Here is a 19,032-nt window from a genome sequence, read left to right as displayed (position 1 = left end):
TGTAACAACTATGGCTATTACTGGCAACAGTCTAACTCGTGGTACTCTCAGATTATAGTCCATTTATGGCTGATGAGAGCTTTATCTCCATAGAACAGAAGGACTGCAATCAGAAACTATTAAGGTTGGCGTAACGACGAGAGTGATCAACAAAAAGGTTTATTTGTGTTGAAACTCTGCTCTGTAATCATGAGATCGTAGTCTAATAAAATTAAATTGCAAAGGAGAGTCACAGTTTTAGCTGCGAATAACCACCTTCTGAAACACTGCTCACACATGTCAAACATGTGCCCGTGTGTGTGTGTGTGTGTGTGTTTGGTACAGGGCCCAAAGCAGAAGGCGTATGTCCTGCAGGGCCTTGAGTGTTTACAGCAGAGTAACATGAGGAGTGGACCAGCTTGTCCCGCCTACTCCATAACTCTAAATGCAGAAACACAGCTGTGTTTCTATGTATAAGGGACTGGAGAGCAACATAGGGACCAGAGGAAAAGAATTAAATAAGGCCCTGGAAAATAAATTATATAAAAGCAGTGAGTAGCCTATATATTAGAATATCAGATACTGATAAATTATAGGTGAATAAATACCCACTTCTTAGTCAAAGGTTTGAGGGCAATGTGGAAGTCATTTACTGCTACCCATGCATGTGTCCAGGCTAGTGTGTGTGTGTGTGTGTGTGTGTAAGGGGGGGAAGGGGTAGCACAGGAATTAGGTAATATTGACATGGTTGTTTCAACTCCACCCTCCCAACACCGCTAAGATCAATGTACCAGATCAATAGAAGTCATTGACAATAACTGAACTTCTCATGTGATCAGTGAAGGAGAAAATTCACTATTTTTCAGTGTCCCACATGCTCATTCATCACATTGAAGGTCTACAGTAATAAAAAAAAAGTGCATACACACTTGCAAATAAGATACACAAATGGGCACACACAGAAATGCATGCACACATTTATAAACACACACACACACACACACACACACACACACACGCAGCAGGGGGAAACAGGCTCTTCTCTGACACTGCATGATTGGTCACTTTTTCCCTCTCTCTCCCTTCCTGCTGAAATAGTTTTAACAAAAGAGAGGGAGAAGGAGGAGGGGGAGGGGTGGCGTGGTTGGGGGAGGGGATGTATGCGCTGCTCTGTTGTCACTGGACGAGGGAGAGCGGGAGGGGGGAGGGAGAAAGGGAGCTGGAGGGCGAGCGAGGGAGTGTAGGAGAGAACGATAGGGTCCCAGAAAAGAGTACGAGCCTAACGCACACACACAGTCACACATACACATAAATGTCGGCTCCCCTGTCGTACTTTGTGGATTACTTTCCAAATTGAACTATTCATCAAGAAAATCCAGGCATGATCAGGTCAGTAACCATTTAGTCACTTGTTGAAAAAGGTTTTTTTTTCTTTAAGCAGTAATGACAGTAATTTTTCTGATGCTTATTGTCATTTTCAATGTTCTCTATTCTCTCTTTATGTGAGATGTGCACTCTTTTTTGGCCACTTACTCCATTGCAAATGCTATAGTTTCTTCTCTTTATACATACGTATGACATTCTCAATAGTTTGTCCTCTACATGTCAAACCAGGTTACATGTCTATGCCCTCTCCCATTCTACACTCTTCAGTTTCTCCCTCATGTATTCCATGTTAGAGACCATAGCCTCAATTCTCTGCAGAGAGTACAAAGTTGTGGTTTGTAATATGTGTTGAAACGTGGGTGGTTTAAAAAAATAAAATAAAAAATAGTCCAAGCCGGCCGTGTGGTTTTGTGGTCAGAGGGCAAAATCCCCCTCTCTGTAAGGACATTTAGCATTCAAACTCTGTCTTGATCGGTTGCTCACACACGTGCATGCACATAAACAGACAGAAAAACTGAGGAAAACAGAAGTGAGCGCATGATGAACTCATAATGAGTTGCTTTCTGCAATTATATCTAAAAAGTATTTTCAAAGTAGTCTTTTTTAATATGGATTTTAATTCAACATACAATAAATGCAAGTTACTGGGCCTTTTTATCTGTAATTTACACATTTATTTACTTCTACACATTTCCCTACAATGTGACTTGCAATAAAAATAAACATTATTTTCTTTGGGCTCTGACACTGGCATGTGTGTGCTCTTCAGGTGGCAGCATGTCGCAGCCTTGTTGAGCTGTGAAATGAACCATGGAGGGGTCCAGGAAGCCGGACACTAGCCGAGCCAACAGCCGCACGACCACCAGCAGCAGGAGAAGCAGCAGCCAGGGGAGGCCCCGCAGCATGCAGCTGGGCCCTCACTAGCACCAAGTGGACCCAGTCCTCTCCTCTTCACCTGGGGCCAGGGCTGCAGAATGCTCAGTCCTGTCACCCCATACAGTAAGTCTGCACCGCTTTTATGTTTTAACCTGTGTGTATACGCAGCCTCTGCTCAGACTATTATTTCATGTCCAATGAAGAGACTGTTTGGGATGTTGTACGTGAATAGTGAGACCTGGATTGGTTTGTTTTTCTCTACAACTTCTTAATTTGGCTCATCTTTTGTCCAGGACTCATCTCATGTGGCTCAGTAGAGGGAAGTGAGGGGCTGGGGGGTCTCTGAGAAGTCATTTTGAGAAGGCAGATATGCTAATGGCTTTAACAGCTGAGTCTCTAGGCTTTGCATTGAGGAATTTGACAGAAAGTGTTCAGTTTTTGTTTTTTCAGCTCCTCCATGTGAATATAGCATAGTAACAATTAGTTTAAACAGACAACAGCTAAAGCACTGCTGTCCTGCTTTTCTAAGGAGCAACATGAACAAAGTGAAGGAGTGCAGTGGGGCAGTCGACTATATTTAGAGAATACTAAATATAAAAATATTTTTAAACAATGATAGCCTTATGACACCTTGAGATTCTAGGGAGACCCTGTCTTTTTATTTAAGGTGAAAATAGCTTATGTTTCAATGTAAAAGAATGTTGAATCCTTCATAAAAACACACCCTAGCTAATTTTGTTTCCAGTTTTATTACAGTTAACAGATATATTTTGTATGTGTGCAACATTATGTAAAATCTGATTAAATGTGCAGGCCTCACTTGTATATGTGCTAATCATGAGAGGTTGCTATCCAGCCTGATGAATATGCTTATATTGATTGACTGGGCTATTGATTAGGCCAAGCTTTAACAGGATTACAACGGTAACCTGATTGGAATAATGCAACAGGGATTTACTTCTAGGTTTTAATATTCTAAAGAGCTATTGCACAGAGACAAACAGTGGAAAACTTCCAGGGAGAAGGAGGGAGTTGTCTGAGCAGACAGAGGTTTTGGTAACATACTTCTGTCACATTCCTCCCTCTAAAAGATTCACAGCGTCACGTTAGATTTCTTGGTGCAGAAACTTTGCCTACATTCAATACTACGATGGCATTTTTTTCAAAAAATAACCCCAACCACTTTCTTGCCCATCTCCACACACACTCAAACAAGTAAACATACAATCACAATCACCTACACCTCATAATGGGCTTCGTCCATAATGATGATGAGCGGTGTCAGCCCTTTTAAGCCGCCAGTTACCAGGGTGAAGCGATTTTGTGAATGAAAGCTAGGTCGTTAGTAACCTGGTGTCACCAGCTTCTCATTAGTCCCCTTATAGAGGGACAAATAAACATCACCCTCCGCCTCCATTTACACACACACACACACACACATTAGTCCTCTATAGTAATCATGAAAGCTTGTTAAGTAAATGGTTGCACACCTTAGATCCTCATTAGGCATTATAGTAACGGCCCGCGCTGCTGGTGGTGAAATGACAGAGAAAGAGCAAAGTGAAGGGCAGATGGAGGATACGTGGGGAGGGACTGGTCAGCTGCAGCCTGATATATGAGTGGACACAATAAGCAAAGAGGGGCCAGGCCAGCCTCTGCCACATGTGTGTGTGAGCTAAAAGAGTGGGGGAGGGGGAAACTGACCACACAGGCTTGGACACACGGTCCTGTCTTCACTACAGCACAGGGAGAAAGAAGTGGGCTCAAGAAAGAAAGAAAGACTTTAAGGGCTTATCCAGAGTGAAAGGAAAGTAAAAAATAAAATGAGAGGAAAAGAAGATTTAAATGTATTCTAAGTAAGTTTGCAGCTGTGCTTTGAGACAAATCTGCCTTTCTTAGCAGGAAATCCACATTCCCACTAAAATTGTCATGTGATTTGTAGTTAGACATGACTTGTAGGTTTGATATATGTATAACTTGTATCAGATATGGTACAGTAGTTGATTGGCTGACAGCAGTGTGGCCTGGTGGACTGTGCAGGCTTGGAGAAAGGGGGGAAGGGGAAAGAGGAGGGAGAGGGAAGGTTTTCTCCTAAGCAGATCCTCCTTCACACTGGCTCCAGCGTTTCAGACTATGGTCACTGCTTACATAACAATCTAGCCCTCATTTACATTGTAAGCAAGGACAGCAGAGATAACCATTGGGTGTGTGTATGTGTGTGTGTGTGTGTGTGTGTGTGTGTGTGTGTGTGTAGTCCATTGTCCATGCCCCATGTATATTCATACCCCATTTCTTCTCTGATGTGTTCTGTATTGATCTTACAAGCAGTGGTGTGAATTAACTCTAACTAATACAAATCGCCCTGTAATGTGCAAACAGCTGATAGGGTCATTTATCAGCACTGTAAGTAAGCATGTTCTCTCCCTCCCTTCCTTAGCCTGAGAGTGGACAGTGTGTGTTGAGCGTATGGAGAGGATATGTGCTTTGTAAATAGATCTCAGGTTAGATTCCTGGCATTCCAGCGGCCTGACTCATCCGATTGATGACCAGGAGCTCCTCTGCCTGTTGGCCAGCTGAAGCTAAACACAGCCCTGAAAGCACAATATAGGAGCTTGCTTGAGCCTGTGTGTGCATCTTGGCGTGTGTATTTCTGAGTGTCTGTCCATCCTCAGGAAATGTAAGTCTTTGTTTATTGTAAGGAGAGAAAAAAGTGCTAACAGAGGACCTTTCAGCTCCAGGAGGGTGATTTTTGTTTCCACTCCCCATCTAGTCAACCAGTCAAGCCAGAAAGCCATGTCTGATGCCTCACAACCCCCAAATCCCCATTCCAGTCCACCCCTTCCCCCACACCTACTTTCATCTAATTAACCCCTAATTACTCATACTGACCATGCAGTGGACCACGAGTCAAACTAGCCTCTAATGACGCACAGAAAACTTCCATGACTTGTAAAATTTAGTTTCACTGAAAGAGAAAATCATTCAGTAAATTTGCTACATATCCTATCAACGATACCAATCATTAGAAGTAATGTTTAGAGCACTGAGACTGGTTTTAGTGGAGGGTGTTGACAGATCGACAGAGAGCTGGGAGAGTAACTCTCAGTCCATCTCTTTATTGGATGCATCAAGTTCCTGTTTAAAGCTCTCTACTTACATCCAGGTCTACGTCTTGGTGAGAAGAGGAAGAGTTTACCACGACGCTGTTATTTTACCTCACTTCCTGCTCTGGGTACAACTAGATTAAAGGAGAATTACATGCACACTGAAAACAGATCTACACTTTTGAGTACAAGTGTCATGGCTGCTACACTGGAGGTGACTCTGGGATGTTAGTATTTCCCTCTAACCTCAATTAACTTGATCCCATCTTGTCTCAACACGTTCAGTGCGCTCACAAGCCATCTCTTCTTTTGATGTGACCGTGCTCTTCTCAATAATGCAACGCAAATTAGTTATATTACACCTAGCAAAGCCATTCGGAAGCGTATGTAAAAAAATAAATAAATGTGAAAGTACCTAGACATAACTACATTGTGACACTTCAACGTAATTATTCAGACAAGAGATTCAGATATTGAGAACTATTGCTGTGGAAACCCCCCCCCCCCCCCCCCCCCCCCCCCCCCCCCCTTGTGCCTTGCACATTACATGACTTTGGCCCTTTCTACTGGCTGACAGATTTTGGTGCTCCAGAACAGAGGCAAAACAAACAAGCAATAAAATCAACACTCAAGTGACATGTGCGTACTGTTGGTACGCCACTGCATCGCAGATATCTAGCAGGCTAGGTATCTGGACCTGACAGAGTCTGTTAGAGAGCTACAGCCAAGGAGAGTATAAGATATGGGTGGAAGGGAAACCTCGGGGAGGGCTCGTCTGTATGGCCACTTTGCTGTCGTACCTACAGAAAACAGGCTATTTTGTGAACATGCACGCTAATGACAATATCAATAATCATGACTACAAGAAAAGTTCAGCTTAACAAAACAAATGTCCATGTCCCTTCTTGCCCGTTTTTTCATGACAAAATTTATTTTTAAGATTTAAGATTGGAACATTTATGTAGTATGAACGACCAGTGAAGATCAAGATTCAGGAACCTGGATAACACAAGACCACGAGTTGTGTAGTGTGAACAGTACAGCCATTTAAGGACTTTGAAGGTTGAGTACTGTGAACTAAACATATGTTGACTGCATAGGTACAAATGATTAAGTGTTCTCACACATTTAAATAAGACAAATCAGGGTACACTGTGCTCTTTAGATATGTTGTTTGTCTGAGTGTAGGGCATCATATATTGACAAATCTTTCGAAATTTGAAACATATATTAAACAGTGGAAGTAAATTATGTTGCAGGAGTGGGTTGAAAATGTCTATAGATGTTTTTACAGTCCCCCCCTGTACTATATATATATGTTGCTCTATATTAATGTTGAAGTAATGTTTTACCTAATTGTTTCTTGAAATTCGTGGAGCAAGATCACTAAACAATAGTGGCACGATTTTAACAGCTCTGTAACGAACTGTTAAAGATATATTGGCGTAATGGTGTCCTGACCAGAGAATGAAGTCACGGTGGGAGTCTCGGTTTGTCCAGCTCATTGTGCGGCGTTTGCTCCGTTAGCATAGCCACTGGCTCAGCCAGGACCATGTTGAGAGCTGTGTGTAGGCAATCGATATGCTCTGAATTCCAAGTGCAGCCACGTTAAAGCCCGCACAGAATTACAAAGGACTTGGAGTGGTAGAGGCACATGTAAGGAAAAACTGTAGTACTGACCGGTCTTTTATGTTCTTGTTTCCCTTTATCTGATGCGTCCAGTAGCCAAACTGCTGCAGGACAAAGAGGAAACACTGGTGATGGTCGACAGTATGATAATCACTATGATTAAGGAAAGCTGTCATAGTACCAAGCCGGCTTAGTACTCATCTTTGTCTCTTGTTAAGCCAAGCATGACCAAGAATGGAGGGGTGCTTCCAAGCCCCAAGCCAACATGAGGTGCTAGATTAGGGTTAGGGGCTCCCTCCCTCATCCCTCCTAATACCCAAACCCTGCTCCCTAATATCCTTACTTTAATGTCTAATGCTACAGCATTCTTGAACAGTAATTGTTGCAGAAATTCACATTTCCTGGAAAACATGGCAGTGTTAAAATGTAAAAATGTACAGAGAGAAAAACACTATATGGGATATAATTCATAACTGAATGTCAGCTGACAAAGAGAGCAGTTACAGTTACAAACTGTACCACTTTGGAGACATCTCAGTTACACTGATAATTAGTGTGAAACACATTGTCGCAGCTATTGTGAATTTGCACTTGTTTTCTTTCAAAAACAGAAATAGATGGAAATATGACAGATATATATATATGTCATATTACTCATATATATATATATATATATATATACATATGAGTAATGTTCATTTCTATTAAAAACATCATGTCATTCCACAATATTGATACCTTGTCTCGGAATAGAGCCTTTATCGAAGTTTACAGCCAGCATAAGGAGTAGTCTCACTAGTGGTGATGCTTCTTTAATTCTTGTCCACGACTGTCAGATTGTCACAGAGCACCGACACTCCCATAAGCCCTGTGTGCTCTAATCCTTCATTAGTCTGGTTTCCTCAGTCTGGTCCTCAGTCCAACCAGATCTTCCAGTTCACCGTTCCACTGTCTGATGGTTTTCACATCCTTCTTTCTTTCCTGTATTTTGATGTGGATTCCAGACACATTAGATTAGCGTGGTGTCATATGTCTCGGATAGATTATAGACCATCAGGTGAAGACGGGGTGAGGAGTAGGTCGAAGGCAAAGCGGTAAATGATTGGCACATACCTTCAATCAGCATGACCAGTGAGTATCAATCTGATGACGCTATATGTTTATCTGTCTGTATGCATTAGTTATACCAGAATTACATGTTGGATTTTTCTTGTACTGACATAATTTAGTCATTGATACATTTTCTCTAAGCCTGCAAGATGTACATTTTTGAGAAATGCTTTTTAAATACATTGTATTTGAAATTAAGCTGAAGCTTGTAAAGAGCTGCAGACTGATTCTCAGAGGAATCCCAAGAACAAACAACCTTTTCGAAATACAGGGAGTCATTCTATATTACTACTACATTCACATGTTTCTCTCTGAACATAACTTTTTCCCCCCACACATAACTGACTTCCAAGTGTCATCTGCTATTCCATGTGAAGGACTTAACGTAAAAATATAAATTATAATGTTTGTATACAAACATCTTTACTATTTAGTCAATACAAAGTGTGTTCCATGAGCGAACTGAAGTTACTTCTTAGACTCTAACATGCATGAACATGGAAGAGAAGATGGTGTCCATCTTGTTGCCAGAATACCTAAAGGCTCAAATGTAAAATGTGTACATCTTTTTCTTCATTTTTTGCTGTTCACTTGACAGTCAAACCAACCAAAATCAATTTTGTCTCAAAGAGCTTTACAATGTCCTCAACATTTGACCCCCTATGACACCCCTCATGAAGTGAGATTGGTGTCGATACAGAGGGAAAGCCTATATATCAACAAAAAATCTGAGGGGGGAAACAGTCCCTCTGAACATGTCATAATGGCTTCTTCCTAGTGAACATTTAATTTATTCCTTTTGGGGTTTTAGAGTATTAGTATTATTTAGTATTAGGACTTTTTGGGGCTCTGATATTGACATGAATGACTGAAACCTTTGGCTCTGGAATGAGAAATGTAAACAATAGTGGCTTCACAGTAGTCACAGTGGTAAGGGGGCTTAGGGGCGTCCTAACCCTGTGCCCGGTAGACCCGATTCAGTAATCCAGCAATCATCAGTAAATCACTGGGAAAGACAATGAATCAACAGCCTCTGGTCAGGGTTAAGTATTTTCCTTCACCCCAACCAGAGTATTTTTTATTCTAACCTCAGAGTCCAGAAGTTTCTTCCTGATGAGATTTTTTGCGTGGCTGTGTCATGAATGTGTGCTACTAAGAACATTAGCCTTTCTCCCACCTTCCTGTGCTAATAATATTTTTTTGTCTGGGATGAGCACCATGACCAGTCAGAATTCCCAGGAGCATAGGGATTTTGCAGGGTGAAGCTTGGGCTGGTAGAGAGAGCTGCGATCCCTGGATTGGATGAGTGGGATTATTGGACTGAAGGATCATTTAATTTAGGGATCAACATGTGGACCGTTTTAGGCCCATCTGGTGGTCCAAGTGGACATGTGACACACAACCTGCCATAATCCACATGTAGACAGTTTCAGAGTAGACATGTGAGTTAAGTGTGTGTGTGTAATCTCTTACCACTGTGCATATATAGCCTGCTTATTGTGTATTTCCTCAAAATCTCTACCTCTCTATCTCTCGGACATCTAGATGAACAGGGGCTTGAACAGAGCTGAAACATTTAGTCAGCAAATATTATGAATATTCTCGTTATTTACGTGATATTAACAGGGGAAAATGGTTTAACAATTTCCTGTTTTTCTCAGTTTTATATAGCATTCTCATTTGACTATCTTTCAGTGTTAGGCTCTTCTGGGAAGTTTTCTCTCATTTTATCAAGAAATATATTTATTTGATAATCAAAAGACTCAAGCAGATTAATCAACTATGAACATAATTATAAGTTGTAACAATACTCCATAAATCAAAGCCTAATGTTGCTGTGCAAGACTATCAGAACAAAATTCAACCGAGATTGCCTCTCACCTCTGGCGACAAGCAAACCTGGAGGTGGCTGAACCAAAATGGCTGCGGCTAGCAGTGCAAACTGTGCTATTGCTGCTGAAGCCTAAATATCCCGGATATAGGCACTGCCATCTTGCATTGGTGATGTCATTGGGAACCAGAGTCTGCACAATAATAACCAAAAGTGGAGCTAGAGGTATCAAACACTTGTCAGACCAATCATGAGTCAATTACAGCTCTCAAGATATATAGGCCTAACTTGTGGGAGTGGGAATTGGGGGAGCTGTACGTCTTTATATATCGTCTATGTTGGGGATGGTGGTTTCAGCAGCGGTGCCAGCTGTGGTGGTGGTGGTGGGGGGCCTCACATGCTCTCATGTGCACTAACATACATGTACGGCCAAACTACCAGACTAAGATAATAACACACACACACACACACACACACACACACAGGCAGTGTGAATTCAGTCTGTGCTCAGGTGCCATTATCTCTGCGATATCTTTACATAGAAAATATTTTTTGCTGCTTTGTTGATGTTCTAAATATAGTATTCCTTAAAATATCTAAATAATTGGCCAAAAGATGTTAATTGAAAAGTAATGACCGAATTCTGCAGAACAGTGCTAAAAACTGCAGTTTGTTTCACAGAAGGCAAAAGGCCAGAAATCACATTATTTACAAAGCTATATTATTATATCGAACTATAGTATTGCAAGAGAACAGATCTCATGGTTGTGCCAATTTACTAATAGCATATTAGCATAATATTCTGACTCATGAGTTATTCATATATCCCTGATGGTGAGTAACTACTTCCTCTGTCCAGTGCAATTGTAGGGAAGCCCCTCTGGCCTGGGTCTGGGATCCGGACAGTTTAATAATACTCTGCAATGCCTGGAATGTCAGCCTAATGCCAGTTTAAAAAAAAGGCCCGCAAAAGCCAATCAAAACCCACGACCACTAAACCAGCGGATTACTCTGTTTGTTTAAATGTGCATACATATTCACACATGGCATGTGAAAAATCAGACTTTTTTGAGTGCTCAATCAATTGGTGCACTTGTGATAGTCGTCATAGATATACTGGTCCAGGCCTTCCGTGAAGTACGACGAAAAACTCCTCTGATCCCCCCCTACGCTACATACTGACCCCCCCACCTCCTATCCCCCGTCCAGCAGACCCCTGAGGTTTGGGCCGAATTAGATCACACGCTCGGTGGGGGTGGCTTTGTGGACTAAGAGAGTCACAGAGAGACAACAATGGCCCTAATGTGAGAGAGGCAAAGGCAGAGGGCAGCTCACGGGCTGATAGAGGCTTATCGCCGTGGAGACCAGGCTTGGGGCTATGTTGCCGGCTTCACATAAAGATTAGAGTAGTTGTCCCCTGCCTCAATGAGAATGTGTACAAGAGCACAGGCTAAGCATTGACATGATTCTGGAAAATTGTCAGCAAGCCAATTTGATTATGAGGGCAGATATTCATGAAACTGAACTTGTAACTCGCTTGTGATTTGTGGAAAACAGAGTGAAATACCTCAAATACCTGATATAGACAAAATGCTGCATATATGTACTGCTTATTTAAAACATCTGATGCATAATTTCATGATTGTGTGGACTAATTAAGCTTCAATCTCGTTTCTGTCAGGTCTGTTGAAGATGCACTGGTCCCCGGAGCACGCTGCCCCCTTATCTCAGTGGCCTGAGCAGCACCTAGATGTCACCTCTACCACCTCGCCACCGTCTGCCCACAAACATGACCCCTACGCTACAGCTGCTCGCCGCGGCTATGCCCCTGCAGGTTACCCTTGGGCTAGTGATGACATATCAGCCCTTACTGCGTCCTCTCTTCTCAAACGCTATGCTGAGAAGTACTCGGGCTTGGAGCTGTCCTATGAACGCCCTCCTACAGGAGCCTATTCAGAGCCTGGTACTTTCCTGAAAACTGAATCTGAGCCATGGGCACTAGGCCAGGGCATGGAGTGTTACCCTGGACTGGAGGCATTAACTGGCACCAAGGTGTGCCCTGCATCTGTGGGTATTCCAGCCACGGGAAGTGTGACAGTAGTGAGCAGTAATTTGACCTCTGAGCCAGGCTACAGTGGTGCTGGCTCCTGCAGTGCCCCGTCATCTCAGGAATACCCTCCTGCCTACAACAGCACCTACCTGTCTTCAGGATACTGCCCTCAGCCCAGCGCAGCACTTCCCCCTGGCCCTCTACACCCTTTGCAGGCCGCCCCAACCCTAGTGCCCAGCTACAGCGCCAGCACTCCCGTCTACAACTACCCTCCAGGGTGCTACCCGCAAACCAGTCTGTCCTCTGGATACAGCCACCCCAGTGCCTCCTACTTGCCCCCTGGGATCAGTGCCCCCACTCCTCTGGCCCCTAGGCCCACCATGGTGGGGGGCAGTTATAACTACCCATCTCACAGCCTTGGAGGGAGCTCCGAGGGAGGGGTGCCACTAAAACGCAAGGCCTTTGAGATGGCAGAGGAAGGACAGGAGGGAGCAGAGGTAGAGGGGTCACACTACAGAAAGTATGGCAACGGCCATGGAAACAGTCATAGCAAAGGTCACGGCAACGGGCACGGCAATGGCTACGATATGAGTGGCTCGGCCTCAGACCCACAGGCCTACAAGCCTTCAAAGCCAATAATGTCACCCCCTTATGGCGGGGCAGGGGACTACAGCCCACCATCAGGTCTAGCAGGAGAGAGTGTGTCAGGGGAGCACAACTTTCCTCAGCAACAGAGAATGTCTATGAAGATACCTGCACCGCAGACACGATCTGAGGACCCCACTGCAGGGCGCTGACAACACTGGTCGGCATTTGAGAGGATACTCTCTGTTCTTGAAACCAACCAGGGTTTTTTGGGGGAACACAATTAGATTTGTCAATGAAAGGTTTAACTTCACTAGCGAGCACAAGACTGGTATTTCTTGTGCAACTTTAACATTTTCATTATACATGTTTTTCCAAAGATTCACAGGAGCATTTTGCCCTGTAAGATTGAGGTAAGTCTTAGGGGCGAGGTTAAGGCATTCTCTACATAGATAGTGTTAAGACAGTCTAAACGTATGAGTGTCTGTTTCTCTCAGGATCCTATTTATTTCCTTTCTGCTACTGCGGCAGCAGCACTGCAAACATTGCTGTTTTAAAAGTTGGTGAAATTTTTTTGTGGCCATTATGTATGTGAAAGGCCTTCGACTGCAATGTGTTCTTCCACACCACAAAAATCATTACCGACCAGAAAGTAAGGAGAGCAATAACTGAAATGGTGAGGTTGCTACACCACTTCAGCACAATCACTGCTACTTTACACAGCTGTCTCCAAGGCTTGGTGTGTCACCTGGCCTTGAGAAATGAATGTTTTCCCTGCTCATCCCTCGCTTTCCCCCTTTAACTTTTTTTCCCTTGACCCCTTCTTTTCATGTTCCTTATCCTATCCCGGTGTCCTTCTTGTTTTCAAACTTCTTCATTACTGAACAACTTTTTTTTGTCCAGTTTATACATAACAAGCTGCTTATCAAATGATTGCATAGTATACATGAAGCCGCCCTTTAAAATTGTTTTGATGTTAAGAAAGAGTGGGGAAATAATCTCAGATTTTATGTTCATTTAAAAATGTATTTAGGATTCACAAATGGCAGCATATGCAGATTGTCTTCAAATTGTGTTGTTTACTTGCAGATTTCTGCTGATCCTTAAACGAACAGGTATATTTTTTAGAAAGTATCTGTGAATAATGGTGCAGCTCACATCTTTAATAAATCAAACTTTTACAAGAAAGTAGAATGACTACACAAATCTTAGAAAACAACCAAAAACAAACAACCATGCTCAAGTCTGCACAAGTCTAAAATTCACTCAAACCAAACAGTTTAAAGGCATGTAAGCCTGTTTGTTACCTCTGTTTGGATGCACAGCCCACAGAAACATGCAGGTCTCAGTAGAGGATAAATCCTTCTTTGTGAGTGCCTCTTACATTTTTTTCGCTCAACATTACATTCTTTATGAAGATCTACCTGCTTGTCTGCTATAGGATATACTTTTTAAAAGAAAATATGCATTCTCTTTACTTTTGCCTCTCAAAAGGATGATTTATAGTCGTGTTATTAAATACTCAGGAAGAATATTGTTACCTCAGAATGATAAAATAAGAATGTATGTTATTACCTTAGGGTGTTTGTAGGGAGCTTTATGGAGCGAGATGAAAACGGAGCCATGGGTTTTATTAAGAGCAAAACAAACTCTGAACACATCAGGGAAACTATGAACTTACAAGGCCTTTGATACATACAGTAAAAAAAACGCACATACATACACACACATGCACACACACACACAAAAAAGAAACACACATGTGTCATTGCTCTGGGAAAATTAAACTTGAGGTTTTTGTACAAAGGCCTGAAATGTTGAATGTAATTCAGATATTTTTTTTAAAGGACAATACATGCCATAATGTACATCAATGATGTTTTTAGATATATGAAACATATTTTCTTCATGTATAGATGTAATTCTCTTATAGGTTTTGGTGGAGAAATGAATGACATGTTAAGTGTTAGTGTAGTTAGCAGTGGGGAAACGGTTTTGTGGACAAACTGTCAAAACAAAGCACTCCTGATAAACAACTTTTAACATATCAAGACTTACACATATTACAGAATATGTTTTATAATAGGTTTGTTAATGTTTTAATAAAGTGTCCAATCTCCATTTTCCTATATCAGTATTTTAAAACAGCTTGAGTTTCACCAGTCAGTCAGTTGCATATGAGCTCAAACATGAATTGACACCATCAAGAAGGGAGAAGTAAAATATTCACCAAGTATTTTTCACTGTCAGAAAATATGTACAGTTACAGTGTTGTGGCTTTGTTGATCCACTATGCTATCCCTTCATAAGTTGTGCCATACTTTTTTTAAAGGCAAAATTAAACAAAACCAAACTATTGCCTAAAACCATGCCCCGAGATTGGCTCCCCATTGATAGTATGATTTAGGCTGAAATGCAGCTTCAGATTTAGTCTGAAACTTAATGTGATAAAAAAAAGTATTTTAATTTGAAAATTTAAGCACATTCATAAAATTGAACTTATCAGAAACAAAGACGTCACACAAAGATATTGCTTCAAAATGTGCTGGAGGAAAAAAAATACAGATTACTAACAATTTATTACACAAATAATAATGTATTCTTACCCCCAGATTTTAAAAGTATTTAAGCGCTTAGCTACAACAATTGAATGCTCTTCAATGCCACACAAACAATGTGCTCTACATTAACCTACAAAAAACAACAAACAACAGTATTGATGGTGTTTTCGGTTTTACTCGGATTCATTGAAGTGGAGTTGAATTTGTCCAACTTATGGAAAATGGTATTTCAGTGTTATCTCTGTAAATCAGTTGTACTTTTGTTGTATCTTGTACATTCTCTGTAACCATTTCTACCTCATTATGAAGACAATGTACATGGAAATATTTATTTCATGTCATTTCTCATGCCAGTTTAAGAAGCAATGTTTCTAATTCTTGACCTGTTATAGTCTACCTCACTAAAGACTGTTGTGTCATGGAAATGAAGATATCACACCAAAAAAAGGCCCAGACTGTCTTTTTCTTTTTGAATGTTTGGGGTTTGAGTGTCCTTTTTACTAATACATATATGTTTTCTCTTACAAAGTATACTGAACATTGGCAACTTCATATTGAAACATGACAGTGACTGATTGCTATCTGTAGAAGCACCTACACCCAGTATTGTAACATTAGCATCACACTGCTTGGGACTATTGGTCAGATGAACAACATACCATTTGAAGAAGTCACCTTGGGTTTAGGGAAATACACAGGGCATGATTCATCATTTGGTGACATTTTGTTGATGAAACGGTTAATTGATTGAGAAAATAAGGCAGATTAATTGATAATAAAATATTCATTAATTGCAGCCCTACTTGTGAGATATTTTGTAAAACCAATGTTTTTAGCCTAACCACAGGGCCATTTGTGTTATGTAAAGACCCCATAATAAGCTCAAGAGAGAATAGTATAAAAGGAAAGGAAGAGTGGAGAAGATCCTGACCCTCTTCCCCTGGACACCACCCCTTATCCACAGCTTCATTGTCTGGAGGGCGGAGGGCATGCGCTGGCGTGTGACAGATGTCCAAAACTTTTGTCCTTTCATCCCCAGTGAATTGAACCTTGCTGCAACGTCACGTCAACATTCCACTGCAAAACGCTCTTTGCCCAAAACGGTGGTATGTAAAACTTATTTTTAACTATGATGGTCATTATCATCAGTAAAGTCTTTACATCTTAAACAAACCTAAAACCACCTGCATGTAACAGGCTGCAGGCATCAAGTCAGCAATCCTCATTAAGACATTTGCTTAGCTTCTCATCCCATCTATTAACCTCAGCTCAACACATTTGCAGACTCAGGCTCATTCCTTATTCTGAGCAATTAGCTCAGCGCACCATCAAAAAGTAACTGTGTTAAATAGCAAAGATTACATTTAATTCTCATTTGATGAAATGCATATATGGTGCCTTTGCAAAATGCAGAGACTGCATGTTTAACAGCCATATTAATATCTTCTTCAACTCCATCAAACAAACAATGACAGTTGCTGCAGCTGAAAAAGTGCCACCTAAGCAAGTACAACAGTGCCACCTACAGGGTCCAGCTAAGAAGTACCTTGTTGCATTAAATAACTGTGAAATAATAGTGCTCCTTGATGGACAACAAAAATAGACCATGTTGCAAAGTCATTCCCAAAATATAGTGAAGATTTAAAAAAAACAATGAACAAATCAGCATATATTTAGGGACCTACTGATACGAGTATGAATGCATTTTGCAAATGGTCAGCACAGATGCGGGTTAAAAGCAAATTTGCTTTTGTGTATTTATACACAAACCATGACTTCCAGCATTCAGGCTTTAAGGCTCAGTTTGTGTCTTTACTTGTAAATGTCAAGACAGTGTCTTTTGCTCCTCTATTCAGTTTTCTTCTTGTCATTTCCAAACCGTGTTAATGTCCATTTTCAGATGAGTAATTTCTTTCCCCAAAAGGCTCTCAAAGGTACCAGGATAAAAAAGGCATAACACTGTGTGTATCTACTATACTATCCTGTGGACTATGCACTATACATGGTAATGTTTATTTATTAAGTCCACAGCGTCACCCTGATGTTTCAGGAGCTTACCCAGTGGTGATACTGTACTGTTGCTCGTCCTTCAGACTGTAGGGAAACATCAGTGTGTCCTGCCCTGGGTGGATGGGACTACAAAGTCTGTAAAACGCAATAGTATTTGTTTCCATGTTTTCTTGAGTAAAATATGCATTCAGTATATACTTATATATAACATATATACGTTATGTATTATTAAAAATCTGTAGAGTTGCACTTTGTGTTGACTGCTGTTGTGCATTCATGTTTGACATGATTAATGTAACTGCTTAGGGGCCAAGTCTATATGGGACGATATAGATATATTTAATAATGTGCCAAGTTAAAGGATTCCTTGTAAAATTTACAGCATTTGTCCTTTGAGAATCTCATTCATATTCAAGTAAAATTGGAATTGTACCTGAATCTAACTTAAATAGGTAGAAAGGAAAACTGAATGGAAATCAAATCGTTTTGAGAAATCAATAGTGATACCCAGCCCCACCCGAAACACTTAAGTACAAGCACTTAAGTAAGTTTACTTATGTTCCATCTCTGGTAAAAGCAATCAATGTTAAGAAAAGGATGACCTCACCTACTTTTATATTTGCTGGCCTTGTTGTCTTTTTTAGAAACAGATTTACTGCAGCAGCACATGTGGTTGGTTCTTAGTCATGCAGTCTATGATCAAAACATTAACAGTAGTTAATTATTTGTTCTTCTTGATGAGACTAGACTTGGGGCAGATTTAAGAAAGATGTCCCTTGTATCTAACCAGTACTTAACTCTCTGGAGCCCAAGACAGCGCTGGAGCACGACTTCTTCAGTCCTGCTGTCAGCCTTTCTCTAAAGTTTTGGCTTTTCCAGAAGTTTCCATGTCCAATATAGTGCATCAACTCTTTTTCAGCAAAGGCAAAAAACACCTCGACCAAGTGTAGTTACACGATTTTACTTTTTTTTGCAGTGTGCATTTTTTTGTATTTTCTTTAAGGTCTTTGTGTCTTTATCTGTTTTTGTAATTTCTTTGTGTTTTTTGTATTTTTTTCTATGGTTTTGGTGTGTTTTGAGTGTTTTAATGTGGGTTGTTTTGTTTTTTTTGCAATTTTGTGGGGGGTTTTGTAATGGTGTGTGTGTTTTTATGTGTTTTTTTGTGTTCAAAATATTGATCCAGTATGTCGAAATTAATGTCATATAGGGGAGGTTGTGCTGAAAAATGGTAAATATTTTTAAAGTGGTTTATACAGGCAGAATGAAAAGGAGTCCAAAACCGACAGAAGAGCCCCAAACGGGTTAACTTCATGATGGCTGACACTAAATCATAACTTAACGTTACTTGCTAGTTTCAGCGAGGCTACACCGGGCAGCCGTTAGCAGACTCACTAGCTAACGGTTAGCTGAAGTTAACAGCAGAGGCTAACTGGGGGCTCTTTGGACTACCTTTGGCAATAAGGACATCGTTTTTGTTTCAGAATTAGTTTGGTGAATTTGGGTCGCATTATTTTAAGAAGAAAAGTTGTTACCAGCTGATGCAGTCATTTCCAACCACTCGAGGCCAGTGTTATGCTCTGTTGGTACTGGGAGACGGCCTTAGAAACCGACCAGCAGGTGAGCTATGAAGGTAAAATAACGATGAAACTCGACTTGTGTCCATTTAAAGATAGTCTTTTGTGTTATTACATGTATGTTAATTACATCTAAGAGATATTTTCACTTAAATCCTAAGAGTAAGCAAGCACTGCTAGCCTAGCAGCAATTTAACAAACTTTTTAACAGAGTAGACACGCCAACTGTTCTTCAGAAGTTTAAATTAATAGTTTTTAAGGCCGCGAATTCGTCTTACAGGTGAGGTGTTTGTCCGGGTGAGGACATGACCCGCCCCCCGCCGCCTCTCATTGGCTG

At 41.0% G+C, this 19,032-nt stretch overlaps 1 protein-coding gene across 1 annotated transcript; it reads left to right on the top strand.

Annotated features, from left to right (window-relative positions):
- Window positions 1–1,242: 1,242 nt before the first annotated feature.
- si:dkey-195m11.8 (fidgetin) lies at window positions 1,243–15,554 on the top strand. The gene is made up of 3 exons (XM_059330199.1): window positions 1,243–1,368; window positions 2,135–2,364; window positions 11,597–15,554. Exons 2-3 carry the CDS (start codon window positions 2,340–2,342, stop codon window positions 12,760–12,762), a joined length of 1,191 nt encoding a protein of 396 aa, XP_059186182.1. The 5' UTR covers window positions 1,243–1,368; window positions 2,135–2,339; the 3' UTR covers window positions 12,763–15,554.
- Window positions 15,555–19,032: the final 3,478 nt, after the last annotated feature.

The sequence above is a fragment of the Centropristis striata genome, chromosome 3, assembly GCF_030273125.1.
Source record: "Centropristis striata isolate RG_2023a ecotype Rhode Island chromosome 3, C.striata_1.0, whole genome shotgun sequence".
In the NCBI taxonomy this organism is placed as follows: Eukaryota; Metazoa; Chordata; class Actinopteri; order Perciformes; family Serranidae; genus Centropristis; species Centropristis striata.
This window is presented reverse-complemented; position numbering and strand designations above follow the sequence as displayed.